At 38.8% G+C, this 15,467-nt stretch overlaps 1 protein-coding gene across 1 annotated transcript; it reads right to left on the bottom strand.

Annotated features, from left to right (window-relative positions):
- Positions 1 to 209: 209 nt before the first annotated feature.
- On the bottom strand, positions 210 to 15,144 carry LOC134821793 (innexin inx2-like). The gene is made up of 12 exons (XM_063832568.1): positions 14,919 to 15,144; positions 14,504 to 14,574; positions 13,521 to 13,612; positions 13,240 to 13,318; positions 12,974 to 13,067; positions 10,537 to 10,675; positions 10,029 to 10,104; positions 9,773 to 9,845; positions 8,880 to 8,969; positions 8,414 to 8,545; positions 2,601 to 2,675; positions 210 to 2,150 (listed from the first exon to the last, which is right to left on the bottom strand). The coding sequence occupies exons 1-12, from the start codon at positions 15,073 to 15,075 to the stop codon at positions 1,972 to 1,974; spliced, it is 1,257 nt and encodes a 418-aa protein (XP_063688638.1). The 5' UTR covers positions 15,076 to 15,144; the 3' UTR covers positions 210 to 1,971.
- Positions 15,145 to 15,467: the final 323 nt, after the last annotated feature.

Below are 15,467 nucleotides of genomic sequence, written 5' to 3'. Positions count from 1 at the left end.
ATGCTAACACGAATTGTTCTTAAATCAAATCAGCTAAACACTGCAGAGCAAGCATACATGTGGCTTCATTAGTTAACGAGAAACCAAGTTTTAATAAGAGAACACGGTTTTTGAGCAGGTCAGTAATTGATGAATTCGCTGAGTGCTGAAAGATTATATTTTCGTTGTGTTCTGTTTTGGTACGAAGCAAACAATTAACAAAACTCGGGACAAGAAGAAAAGATTTTTAAATACCATAATCTGCAGATCACATAAAACAATAAATAATCGAGAATATTTTTAATATTTGTACTTCAACAGGTTTTGATGTATTTATGATGATATCAGCCCAATTTACGGAAAAAACACAAGCTTTGAATATGAGTACCTAATGTTATTTCTCACAATGTTACAAAGTGTCCTAAAACAAAAAAGAAACCCACACTAGACAACATCAAGAAGCAGTCCTGGGTCAAGCTCTAGAGATTGCCTTCAAGAAGCAGTCCTGGGTCAAGCTCTAGAGGTTGCCTTCAAGCAGCAGTCCTGGGTCAAGCTCTAGAGGTTGCCTTCAAGCAGCAGTCCTGGGTCAAGCTCTAGAGGTTGCCTTCAAGCAGCAGTCCTGGGTTAAGCTCTAGAGGTTGCCTTCAAGCAGCAGTCCTGGGTCAAGCTCTAGAGGTTGCCTTCAAGCAGCAGTCCTGGGTGAAGCTCTAGAGGTTGCCTTCAAGAAGCAGTCCTGGGTCAAGCTCTAGAGGTTGCTTTCAAGAAGCAGTCCTGGGTGAAGCTCTAGAGGTTGCCTTCAAGAAGCAGTCCTGGGTCAAGCTCTAGAGGTTGCCTTCAAGAAGCAGTCCTGGGTCAAGCTCTAGAGGTTGCCTTCAAGAAGCAGTCCTGGGTCAAGCTCTAGAGGTTGCCTTCAAGAAGCAGTCCTGGGTCAAGCTCTAGAGGTTGCCTTCAAGAAGCAGTCCTGGGTTAAGCTCTAGAGGTTGCCTTCAAGAAGCAGTCCTGGGTCAAGCTCTAGAGGTTGCCTTCAAGAAGCAGTCCTGGGTCAAGCTCTAGAGGTTGCCTTCAAGAAGCAGTCCTGGGTTAAGCTCTAGAGGTTGCCTTCAAGAAGCAGTCCTGGGTCAAGCTCTAGAGGTTGCCTTCAAGAAGCAGTCCTGGGTCAAGCTCTAGAGGTTGCCTTCAAGAAGCAGTCCTGGGTTAAGCTCTAGAGGTTGCCTTCAAGAAGCAGTCCTGGGTCAAGCTCTAGAGGTTGTCTTCAAGAAGCAGTCCTGGGTCAAGCTCTAGAGGTTGCCTTCAAGGAGCAGTCCTGGGTCAAGCTCTAGAGGTTGCCTTCAAGAAGCAGTCCTGGGTTAAGCTCTAGAGGTTGCCTTCAAGAAGCAGTCCTGGGTTAAGCTCTAGAGGTTGCCTTCAAGCAGCAGTCCTGGGTCAAGCTCTAGAGGTTGCCTTCAAGAAGCAGTCCTGGGTCAAGCTCTAGAGGTTGCCCTCAAGAAGCAGTCCTGGGTCAAGCTCTAGAGGTTGCCTTCAAGAAGCAGTCCTGGGTCAAGCTCTAGAGGTTGCCTTCAAGAAGCAGTCCTGGGTCAAGCTCTAGAGGTTGCCTTCAAGAAGCAGTCCTGGGTCAAGCTCTAGAGGTTGCCTTCAAGAAGCAGTCCTGGGTCAAGCTCTAGAGGTTGCCTTCAAGAAGCAGTCCTGGGTCAAGCTCTAGAGGTTGCCTTCAAGAAGCAGTCCTGGGTCAAGCTCTAGAGGTTGCCTTCAAGAAGCAGTCCTGGGTCAAGCTCTAGAGGTTGCCTTCAAGAAGCAGTCCTGGGTCAAGCTCTAGAGGTTGCCTTCAAGAAGCAGTCCTGGGTCAAGCTCTAGAGGTTGCCTTCAAGAAGCAGTCCTGGGTCAAGCTCTAGAGGTTGCCTTCAAGAAGCAGTCCTGGGTCAAGCTCTAGAGGTTGCCTTCAAAAAGCAGTCCTGGGTCAAGCTCTAGAGGTTGCCTTCAAGAAGCAGTCCTGGGTCAAGCTCTAAAGGTTGCCTTCTCACTCTTCTTGTAACTTTTTCTTTTGTAGACTTGGTCCAGTACCTCCTGGTTTTGTACCAACACCACTGTCTCACAAACCCTTTTAAACAGATTCTCAAATGTGTGGTGGGGAATGTTACTAGCAAGCAGTTCTAATGTTATCTGTCCGCTCATACCTGCAGGGGAGTACAATGATTAAACTATTAATTTAATGAATCAATTTGTTTAATAGAACTATTATTTTGATAGAACAGTTAATTTAATAAAACAATTATTTTAATGAAACAATAATTTTAATAATTATTGTTATTCTAAAATTAATAGTTTAAAGTTGTAAATCATGCAGCATGGAAGGAGAATTAAAACTATAATAAAACGCGGCACCCTGTCAGAGAAACTCTCTAGTCTAAAAAGGAATGTGAATAACAAGTTTCTCATTTACTTTGCACTCAAGTACATTTATAACTGTATGTTTGATGTTACCATCTAGCGTTAAAATTTAGTTGGTTATTATTTATTCGAATACATATTTATTGATTGACCGTGTAATGAATTGGTGATAAATAATAAAATTGTCTTTTCTCAACAAAAATTGTCTTTTCTCAAGTAAAATTAAAATAAAATACCTGAGTTCATGAAGAGCCATTTCCCCTCATTAGTTGTGACCATAAACGTTGAGGTTACAAATGCTCTCCATCGTGCTGGGGAGCGATAAGACGTATTATTACTCGAGTACTCGAGATTGATTGAATGATAATCAGTGGCACGATTTCTTATTTCTAATTTCTTAATTTGAAGTATTAGTTTTGCCATCGTGGCTTCCAGATATAGAAAACCGAGTTTCTGGTATTTAGTGTATGCTAGTCAAAGCTCTAGTCACGTAACACGACTCGCTCAGGGCTGCTTTACGCCTTTAGTGACGGAAACTTAGAAACTTTCGTATTTAGTTTGACTTCTTTGGTTGCTTGTCAAGGGCGATTTAGAGATTCAAATACATCTCTATCTAATGATGAAGACTCAAAACCAAAGACTTTTCAACTTGGTGCGAAAAGGAAGTATTGGAAAGTTTTGAAAGATTTGTGGAAGTCAATTTTAGTTTTAATTCATAATTTTAGTATTTTGAGGATTTAAATTTAATGCACAGGGTTAGGGCCGTGTATTATATTTTGTCTTTGAGGCTTGACTATTTTTAAGTTTTGGACTTTTGATGCGTGGAAGCATTGAAATTTAAATTTTGAAAAGGGCGATTATTTTATTGTTTTAAAATATTCGAAAAATTTTTGGGTAGAGATGTTGTAATATGGTATTTAGAGATATCTTTTAGGATATCTTAGTTTACTATAACTATAACGTGCACACCGAGATAGGGAAAAAATTTTAACATTTTTGTTTTTCAACTCAATCTGATAGTCAAGCGAATATATTAACTTCCGCAAAATTTAGGGACACACAAGTTAGGGTGTCGTCCTCTAAATTGGCCACCAAAATTAGGGTCGCTCGAGAGATGCAGCGTACTATCACTCTCTCTCTTTACTCTCCTCTCACTATTACGTTGTTTACATTTGCAATGCCACGTTTGTCTCTTACACGCAATCATGACACATTCGTTTTAACCGGTAATACTGAGCACTAGTAGTTTGTTATTGTTAACACGATTAGTTATTTAACTTTGCCATCTCTTATCACTAGTTACAAGTTATAATATCACGAGTTATTTTAGTGTTCTTAGTCACATTCTTCAATACATTCTTCAATACTCGAACGATGTTACAGAAATAAAGTAGCTGAATGGCTGAACAACCACCTTCGAAGAAGCGGAAACCAGGAGGATCATTTTGTGCTGTGGGTGCTTGCTCGAATCGTAGTAGCCGAAAGAAAGTAAGTGATCACAGTGGAAGAGGATTTCTAAGATACATCAGACTACCCACAAATCAAGCTTTAAAGCAAAAATGGGTTGTGAGGATGAATAGAGATTCACGATCATGGCAACCCAGCCTTAGTACAAGAGTTTGTACTGATCACTTTTTCCTGGATGACTTTCAAGAGGGTGATTTGGAACGATATCATGCTCGAGCCAATCCTGAAACTCGCACATTGATTCGCTTGAAAGTCGATAGTGTACCAAATACAGATCGAAGAACTGGTAGTTTCGCCAACCCCCTAGTCAAAACAATGTCAAAACGACCACCCCCTAAAGAAAGATTAGTTGAAATGCAACCGGCAGGGTCAACTGATGGCATAGATATTGCGCAGGATACAACCAACGAATCCTGTTCTAACATTGAACCTGATTCTTTTTGGGAGATCGACGAGCTTTACTTCTCAGAAACTGACAGTGAAGATAGCCAACCTACTGATGAAGATGATGATGATGACTTTGACACGGGTTTACATAATGAAGATATCAACTCTTCATTTTCCGAAGAAGGTGACTTTATAGAGCTGGATGATCTTGAACTGGATGACCTCACGGACGATGATGAGCCAGTTATTGATGAAAGCGTAGAATCATTCACAACAAACGCTTGTTGGGCCATTATAAGCGTGCCCTAACTACTATCCCTATTTAAATTCTGTCCCGAATGCGGAGCCCGGTCAGTCATCAAGAGGATAAACTGTGCTGGATTTGGCATAGTGGTCAATTACAGGTGTTATGGTATTCTGCCTCACGAAGGAGTCTGGAGAAGCTCACGCCTGAGACAGAAAAAGTATGAGTGCAACCTTGTAGTTTCTGCTGCAGCTTTTTTGTGCGGGATGAGTTATAGTGTTTTAGAATCGTTCATGACTTGTTTATCTGTTCCATACATAACATGCTCAAGTTTCTATAAAAACAACACGACCAATCTATACCCTATAATCGTCGACCAATGGACGTCTATGAGGACAGCTTTGCTAGAGAGTCGCAGTGGGTTGGAACACGTTGACATCGCAGGAGATGGGCACTTCGACTCGCCCGGTTGGTGTGCGAAGTTTTGCACTTATAGCATTCTAGATATCAAGACAGGTGCAATTCTTGACCTTTTCGTCGCCCAAAAGGGAATGTACAGAGGCGACCTGGAAACGTTTGCGTGCAAGGAAGTCCTACTCAACCTTGTTAGCCAAGGGCTGAAAGTCCGACACTTCGTGACCGATGAGAATACGAGGATTGCAAAGCTGATGAGGACCTTCTTTACCAGTATTACTCACAACTATGATATTTGGCACAAAGCGAGGCTGGTGAAAAGAAAGCTCATGGAAATGTCTAAAAAACTACCGAAGCTGTCGGAGTTTGTTGCCCCTATCGTCAATCATTTCTGGTATAGCTGTAAGAAATGTGCAGGGGACCCGAAAGAGTTAGTGGAAAGGGTTCATTCGACTTTACTGCACATAACCATCACGCCTGGACAGCCGATCCCTTCGAGCCTCTAAAACTACAACTGCAGAAAGAACGGAATGAAAAAAGAAAGAAGCAAATTGTTTTGACCTCTGAAAAGCTATATCCTTACTTTCATAAAGTGAAGCACTGCGATCACTCTTCAAGGGTAAAACACAGGACGCTAAAGGGGCTAAAGTGGTTTGAAATAGAAAGTGAAGGATTCACCTCTTTATTCAAGTACTTCACCAGCACCCGCTTCATAAGTTCCATCCAGTTGTGTTGTAACTTTCTACACACAGGGGCTTTGGAAGTTTATCACAATGTGAGACTAAAGCTCTTGCCTAAACGGACTCCCTATTCCCTAAACAGAATAGTAGTGGGCTCTATGGTTATTGCTATAGAAATCAATAAGAACTTAACCAGCAACAGAAAAGAATTTTGGTCCTATTCTAAGAGCCAAAAGAAATATGTAAGCAAAAGCAGAGTCATCAACAAGGACTACTCTTACAGAAAGGATATCTTGCAAGGAATGTGGGACTATGTTGGAGAGGGAAAAGAGCCCCGCAGTATAGCCACCATGCTCAAGGAAAGTCAGTACGTGAAAAGAACAATTCCTAAGAATATCACGGGACTAAAAATTCCAAAAAAGTCAACCTTGCTTGACCGATCTAGATTTTGATTGGAATAGTTTTGTTTTATTTGTTAGAGTGACCTCTAGTGGAAAATACGCTGGATTTAGTAATTCAATGGATAATATATAATGATTTTACAGTCAGGGTAGTTTTGCACATAAAACGCGTAGAATTTGTGTACAAATTTATTCCATCTATTAAAATATCGAAGAAACACAGCCTTTGTTTTGGCCGATAAGATCGGAAACCAGCAGGTCACAAAACAATTCAGAAAATTAGCAATGTTCAAGCCACAATCCACACTGTTTACATTCCTTGATTTCCTAAGACGCTGCATCTCTCTAGGAAGCGAAAACTTTGATCGCTAATTTGAGGGTGATGTAATTAGACCAACGCTGCGAAACAAATCACAATGTTTCTGTTTCACGCCCTATTACTATTTTAGCCAAAGTTGCAAAATTCGCGGTGTGCACCTTTAGTCCTTTAAGGGACATAGAATTTAGTATGTGTTTCCGACGAGAGTTACAATCTTTTATTCTCAGTTACAATCTTTTATTCTAGCTATTGCAACACTTTAATTGCTCTGTTATCGGTAGTGTTATCTCAACTTGCTGTTACACCGACACGTCGTGCTGTACGCCTTACCTTTTGTAAAATGGATTTTTCCGTCGAACATCTGAACAGATTTGAAAATGAGTTATCGTCAGCGATGAATGAGATTTTGAAGATGTCAAAAGCACAAAGCGTTACAGAACTGAACCATTCGAGATTAATGGCCGTAAATAAAGATCCGTTGGCTACTGCAGTTGAGAATCTTTCTAAGCTGATGATTAGTAATCTTGAATTATGTAAAAGTACGGCCAGTACGATAGACAAACTTAAATCAGATCAGCTTAACTATTAGAAAGACCAGATCAAACAGCAACAGGAGCAACTCGACTCTTTTAAAACAACTGTTCATACCGAGATGAAAACAGCGTGGAGCGACATCGTGAAGAAGAACTGCGAGACATCTACAAGTACTCCGTCGATCAACAGTATAAAGACAGCTGTAAGATGTCATCCGTAGTAAGAATTTCATTATCTACGGTGTATAACCGGAGAATTACTCCCCTGATACACACTTAGTGGCAGAAGAAGTGATTGAATTGATTTGGGAATTATCAGGATGTGATCCTAAAGTTGTGGCAGCAAATTCGATCGGGACTAAAAAAACTTCAGGCAGTGGTAAACCGAGACCGATAAAAGTGACATTGGCTTGTGCGGAATCAGTAAAAATGGTTCTTGGTCGAGCAAGAAATCTGAAGAAATCTAAATGTACAGCGTACCACACATGGTACATCACACCTGACAGAAACAAGGAGGAGAGAGCAGCTCATCAGAAACTTGTTGTCAAAGTAAAGGAAATGATCATTGCTCAGCCAACAAAGTATCATTATATTAGAGACGGCAAGATTTTCAGTGCAGATAAGATTAAGGTGTAACATCCAGTGTTTTTTATATCTATATAATTACTTTGATTTAAATGTGTGTATGGATCATATTTATAGCTGATGCGTGTATTTGTTGATTTCGGCCGATAACGAGGAAATTTTAATTGTGAGTTATAAAACTGCAACCGTGATTGTAACTCAGGTATGTGTTGACTTGTGGAGCACACATCGCTGAATAGCAATCGCGAAGCAGGCCTCATCAAGGCTAGGTAAATATAGGGTTTTCTTTTTCTGAGGACGCTTTACCAGTAGTTTTACTTTTTGTGTTGTGTGCTACGGTACAGCGTTTCAATTTTTGGAAATAGTGGTATGTTCTATTACAGATATCTATAGCCAAGCCTGTGGTTGGTCCTCGCGGCCGCAGGGTGACTGCTAGTGGAGTGCACATTGGCGAGACAGCGTGTCACGTGGTGCAAGCAGATGCGTTGTGCCGTCACGCAGTATGGCGTGAGGAGTTTTGAGAGTATACCCGGAGAGCCGGAAGTGGAGAGCTCACTTCTATGTTGCCCCTTAATCATTTTAAGGGATTCGAATTGACGATAGCCAGTCTGACTGAGCACTATCTTTTGTGATTAGACACGTCGAGTGATCTATATTCACGTCAATCGTTTGGATTAGAAGCTTTATATGTTGACGTTCACTTTGTATTACTTATCTTTTTAATTATTTCTCCATTTCAATTTATTCGTTTCATTTCTACCATACGGTACGCCCTGCCGTTCGTGTTACCTGACTAGAGCTTGACTAGCATACACTAAATACCAGAAACTCGGTTTTCTATATCTGGAGACCACGGTGACAATCATATCGTTACCGGGGTGCAGATAGATTACAGTTTTGGGGAAAATATTATCGGCGAATTCGTTCAACAAAGAAATTGTTTGGACAAACCAATAGATCATCACCAAACATTTGCTTTGTGACCATAACAATTAAAAATATAGCTGATTTTCACAGACCGGCAGTAAAGAAGTAAGTGGAGGTAGAGAAAAAGAGGGATACAGCGTTTCCAATGAGGGAGATGTAGAGGAGGAACCAGAATATCAGAAAGAAGTAGGAGATTATTACATTCGGGGCCAGCACACACATCCCTGGTATAGTGAGTATGTTTAAACACAAGGATATATTTTGTATTGAGTAATGATTGATTTTTCTCTGCCTAAATACATACAATCAGGACTCGATTTCATGTATTGTCTCCGCTTACTACTAAAAGTAAACCTGATTCGTATTCTTGTGTAAATTTGTATTGATACCGTTTGATTCGACAAGGAAAAATGCTCTTATCAGGAAAGGAATTACTCAACGTTTCCTGATAAGAGCATTTTTCCTTACCGCATCAAACGGGATCAATACAAATTTACACAAGAATATATTGTAACCATGCGACTCATAAACAATATTCCAATCCGGATTTACGTAAACCTGCTTCGTTGACAATGCCAGTAGTTCCCCAGACCTCCACCTCGCAGGACGCCATTTTAGGAAACAGCTTATCTTGCGGACTATCCACACCTGTGTTATATATATTATATGGATAAACTAGTTTTAAAGCTTTGATTCAGAAAGATTTGAGCAACTTTGGGTTAAGTTTTGAACCACCCTATAAGTTGTTTATTTAAATTAACTTTAGAAGTATTACCATACGAAGTGCAATTATGCATTATTTCTCATTGCTGCCATATCTCTGGTCGCATCGTGGTGACATTGTCTATCATTATATTATTTATTTTGACAATTCTATTTTTGTGTGTTCTAGATTAATTTTGTGTGTTTAGATGGAGGTGGTGTTAGTGAGTCTGGGGGTAGAAATATTACCTGTAATACGTATATCCCCAGAACTTGTACCACTTACCCATGCTTTTAGTATTTCTACAATATGGTCTACGACTTTTACACAGCATAATACCCCATGACGTCGTTTATTTTAAATTCTCTTTGCTGTATTGTATATGTACTATTTGTAAAAGTTTTAAATCAAATCAAAATCAAGTAGATCAAATTATGAACACCTTATTGGACTTTATTTGAACGGACATTAATTGGACGCTGGAGGCCCTAGCGTTCATTTTAATGTCCGTTCAAATAAAGTCCGACAAGGCAGTTAAATTAAATATATTAAATGAATGCCTTTGAGTGTTCATTATAATGTCCGTTCAAAATTATGTCCGTTCACAAAATGTCCGGTCAAATAACGTCCGATAAGGTTTATAGTAGATCGAAGCTCTTACGGGCATTTTCAGGATAGCCTGGCACCCAAAATGCAAGGATAATAAGGTGAAAATAGGTTTAAAAAGATACCAATAATATATCCTGACCTGTGTTATCAGTTGATGACATGTACCTTATCCAGTCAACCCCGTATGAAGCAAAGGAGGACACCTGGAATATCTGAGAGAGAAATAGATTTTATATAATTATAGGTGTGTTTGCGTGCATGTGTGAGGAAACAATATAAAATGAGGTAAAGATAATAATATAAAGATATGATTACTTAATTATGATAATCACGATCGACGAAATGTGATGATTAATTGATATATATCAACTTAGAAATTATTATTTTCTGAAAACCTTGTTTGTTCCGTACAGGACCAGAATGACTACCACCAAGTTTAAGACTTTGTTAAACACCACCTCAGCAAACATCCTGGACATTTTAACTGCTGTTAGATTGAATGAATCAATTTGTTATCGATCTTCAACATACCTTATCGGACGTTATTTTACCGGACATTGCGTGAACGGAAATGGTTTTGAGCGGATATTTGAATAATCGCTCGAAGGCATTCTATTCATTCAATATGTTTAATTTAACTACCTTGTCAGACTTTATTTAAACGGACATTACAATGCCAGCGTCCAATTAATCATAATGTCCGTTCAAATAAAGTCCGATAAGGTATAGGTAGTCTCCGATCATTATACATGTCATCCAATCATCCAGTTTCCATACTGAAATTTTTTCGGCCACCTTATCTTTTTATTGTTTCAATACCACGTCTGCTGGAATTCGGGAGAGGAAAAACATCAAAGGAAACATTATATTCGGCGATCTTGAAAGTGTGAGGGCGATTTATACCTGTGTTTCACGAATAAAAACTCTATAGGACCTTTAGCTTTGATATATCCCGTCATCCTCTTTGAAAGCCACAAACTAGCTCTGTCAATTTTTATCTTCTCTTCCTCATCATCATCCATGGAGCTTGCTAATAATTTACCTGAATTATTATAATTAATTATTATAATAATTAATATCTCGTAATACATAAATCGATTAGTTCAAGGGGGCTATATTTATGAGTCGCATTTGAACTTGATTTCTCTTGGAGAATTTCTCTTTAGACTCTTAACTTGCGAACAAATTGAAGCAGCAAACTTTAGGCTAGAAACTTTATTGAATTGAAATAATCATTAATCATTCCACGTAACAACGTCTTCTTCAGTTCTGTAATAAAATTGTTAAACATGTGTAAAAATTAACGACGGAAAGAAATTTAAAATAACATTAAAACAAAAACAGAGAAATAAAATTTACGAAATATGACCCAAAAATGTAATTGCAAAAAATGTCAAAACAACAAAAAATACGACAAGAAGGCTACCAGAGAGTGAACTTAAAGGTTTACAGTTCTTTACAGCGGATGTATCAGCTTTGTATACGAATTTGAATATCAATGAGTGTATTGAGACAGTTATTGAATTTGCAGAAGAACATTGGAGTAAGTTAAGTACGTATTGTTTAAGTTTATCAGAAATTAGAGGTATCTTTACAGTAGTTTTGACGAATTCTTATTTTACATTTAATGGGAGACTTTATAAACAACTTTTAGGTTTATTCATGGGTTGTAGACCATCCCCTCCTGTAGCGATTATTAGAATGTGGAAATTCGAGCGTAATAGTATATATTTAGACAGTTATTACATCAGTAACCCTGTTCGGTTCTTATACAAACGGTATGTAGATGATGCTGGTTCCTTAGCCAAATCCAGAGAAGAAGCACTGGATATGTTACAACGCATAGCCGACCAGGATCCCGATAACAGAATCAAGTGGGAGATCGAGTTCCCGTCTACCCCTGCGGATTTTGTCCCGTTCCTGAGTACGGAAATCCGGATCGATGAGGAAGGAAAAGTGCACCACAGATTCTACAGGAAAACCCAGAACAAGGGGATAACATTACACCAGAAGTCACACCACCCGGACTCAGTGAAGGAGGAGTGTAAGAAGAACTTCTACCGTAATGCCACCATTGCTTCCTCAGGACCCCAGGAACTCGATCATTCAGTTAAGATCATCGATGATCTCTTAAAGAAACATGGACACCAACCTCTGAGTCATAACGCAAGGAACAGGAGGACTAGGAGAAGACGTCAAACCACACCTGACTCTGTCCCACTCACCTTACCATTCATCTCTGGAACAGTTTGTAATAAGATTCGCAACTACATCAAATCTAACAAACTCCCCATCAGAGTTATTTTTACACCTGGTAAGAAGTTACAGGACATCTTCTGCCGCTCTCGTCCACTGGATAAGAAGACTTGTGACCTTGGTAACCCTAACAATTGTGAGATCTGCCCTAGACTCACAGGAACAACATGCTCAACAAAAGGAGCTATTTACTTAGTTACTTGCGAGTTATGTGGTAAGAGACACTGTGGGGAAACTGAGAGAAGCCTCCATGCTCGTCTGATGGAGCACAGACAGGCTGCTAGGAATCCTAGAGCACATCCAGAGAATGGGGTTGGACAGCACTACGCATCTCTACATCCTAACCGAACCCCAGTTTTATCTTTTAAGTTACTTGATTTACAGAGTAAAACTGTTCGTAGAAAGATTGTAGAAGCGATGTATATATTGAGATTAAGTCCTGAAATGAATGATCGTTCTGAGTTGAGTTATTTGTACAAATATTTAGTCGATGTTTAACTAGTAAATAATGTATTGATAGGATCTTGGATAGTAACCATGACAACCGAGTTATCGTTGCTTAAGTGCTGATTTTATCATTAGTTTTTACACATGAACTGTGAATTCTGAACAACCAGTTTTACGTTTACTAATTAGTTTAGTAACATGAGTAGTACAGTATTTAGTTATATTAGCTTACATTTCTTCTTGTCGTATTTTTTGTTGTTTTGACATTTTTTGCAATTACATTTTTGGGTCATATTTCGTAAATTTTATTTCTCTGTTTTTGTTTTAATGTTATTTTAAATTTCTTTCCGTCGTTAATTTTTACACATGTTTAACAATTTTGTTACAGAACTGAAGAAGACGTTGTTACGTGGAATGATTATTTCAATTCAATAAAGTTTCTAGCCTGAAGTTTGCTGCTTCAATTTGTTCGCAAGTTAAGAGTCTAAAGAGAAATTCTCCAAGAGAAATCACATAAATCGATTGTTTGCTACAATCACCTGCTCACCTGTACTCCATCAATTTGAATTAAAAATGCAGAGTTTACGTTAAATTTTGAAACTATAACTCGATAAATGTAATACAATAGGTTGCTCACATATCGGTTTGATGGCTCCTATTTCAGATTGTTGGTAGATGATGTAAGGTAGAACAAACACGGCTGCGCACAAGAAGAAGTAGAGGGGGATCCACTGAAAGATTATGGTAAGGTAAAAATATGGGGCAGCATCAGGAAAATAATAAACCGATTATTTCATATTGTAGTATTGTTTTACAGAAAAACAGACAAATCAACAAACAAACAAGTAGACAACGAAAATGACAAAGATACAAGCAAACAAACAAACAAACAAACTCACAAACCTGGTACCAGAGCAACTTAACCTTGGTTAAAGGTTTAGATCCCCCCTCTGGACATTTGTACGCAGTATTGTCCGTTCTTCTGGGGGAGTGATGATTTTATTGGAGGATAACTTGGTTACTTAGTGGTGTACTGTTACTCAGTCTTCTTTACTGTTATTTAGTCTCATTTGATAATTCTTTCAAGAACATTTTATTCTGAATACACTTAATCCAAACGTGAACTCATGAATTATCAAACAACAAATCACGCATATGGACATTTTAAACTTGAACAAACTCACAAGAAATCAAGACAAGGGAGGTTCTCTGGTACAACCCCAGGATACGGTATATCTTGAGGGAGATCAAACGCTTCCTTTATCACGTACATACCCTGAAATTATTGACTAAGTTATCCTTTATCACGTACATACCCTGAAATTATTGACTAAGTTACCCCGGCTTCCTTTATCACGTACATACCCTGAAATTATTGACTAAGTTACCCCGGCTTTCTTTATCACGTACATACCCTGAAATTATTGACTAAGTTACCCCGGCTTCCTTTATCACGTACATACCCTGAAATTATTGACTAAGTTACCCCGGCTTCCTTTATCACGTACATACCCTGAAATTATTGACTAAGTTACCCCGGCTTCCTTTATCACGTACATACCCTGAAATTATTGACTAAGTTACCCCGGCATTCTTTATCACGTACATACCCTGAAATTATTGACTAAGTTACCCCGGCTTTCTTTATCACGTACATACCCTGAAATTATTGACTAAGTTACCCCGGCTTTCTTTATCACGTACATACCCTGAAATTATTGACTAAGTTACCCCGGCTTCCTTTATCACGTACATACCCTGAAATTATTGACTAAGTTACCCCGGCTTCCTTTATCACGTACATACCCTGAAATTATTGACTAAGTTACCCCGGCTTCCTTTATCACGTACATACCCTGAAATTATTGACTAAGTTACCCCGGCTTCCTTTATCACGTACATACCCTGAAATTATTGACTAAGTTACCCCGGCTTCCTTTATCACGTACATACCCTGAAATTATTGACTAAGTTACCCCGGCATTCTTTATCACGTACATACCCTGAAATTATTGACTAAGTTACCCCGGCTGAAATCACGAAAACCCGATTTTCGGTCCAAAAAAATCAATATTTTGCTATTATTTCAGGATTTCCCCGGTCAAAAATCTAATCGAATGGCGATAAATATAATATATAGTGGTTTCGATATAAAACGTGTGATTACCTGTACCCAGCAGTACTCGTCAGCAAAGTTCTCTGGGAAGATTTGAAAACCGTGGCACTTTACCTTGTGACCTGCGGGTAGGTTATATCAATGATTCAGTAGCTATTACTATTAAACTGTTAGTGTATATTTTACTGGCTGAGTTATACTTTATATCGGACTTTATTTGCGAAAGAACATTGATTGAACGCTGGAGGCCCTAACGTTTATCTTAATGTCCGTTCAAATAAAGTCTGGTCCATCCAAGTTAAGTCCGTTATTCCACTGCCGAATTACAATTACAGTTATAATTGGTGTATTTACTTAAGTAATATACAACTATATCACAAATACTACCAAGTTATTTGCAGGTATTAAATAGTTGTGTACGTCATGGTGCTATGTGTCATTGCTTCAAAGAGACAAATGAACAAACCTGAATAATCAGCAAGGTTGATGAACGCACCAGCAAGAAGGCAGATGAAAAACAAATAAATTCGATTAAACCTTGAAAACCCGTCGTCTAGAACCACGGATTTGAAAGGGTTGATTAGCTTGGTCGGAAAATTTTGGATTGCGGATAAAGCGAGCATTATTATAAGCAAACTTAAACTTACTTAAACTTGTAAGTTTCACTAAAGCTCACTTGTACAGCTCAATAGAAAGTATGTTTGTTTTGAGAAACATTTTCAGCTGTAAATTGAGGCCATTACAGCAATGTTCTTACTACTATATTTCATAACATTACTTATTCTCCTTGCTGTGTCAGTGTTGAATTGGTGTTATCGAGCTAAAGACTGGTAATTAAGGGAAAACATTGCTATTATCTGGCTGTCAACCCATTATTAGCCGGTTATAAACCTAAAATTCACCCCTAACCACCACTGCAGTAAACTGGTAAGACCTCTCTAAAGACGCATAAATTGAGCAGTAGCCTGTCAGAGACAATATTACCGTTTAAGAGGGAGCATCATGGATAATAATT

The sequence above is a fragment of the Bolinopsis microptera genome, chromosome 10, assembly GCF_026151205.1.
Source record: "Bolinopsis microptera isolate Bmic1 chromosome 10, MBARI_Bmic_1.0, whole genome shotgun sequence".
Taxonomy (NCBI): domain Eukaryota; kingdom Metazoa; phylum Ctenophora; class Tentaculata; order Lobata; family Bolinopsidae; genus Bolinopsis; species Bolinopsis microptera.
This window is presented reverse-complemented; position numbering and strand designations above follow the sequence as displayed.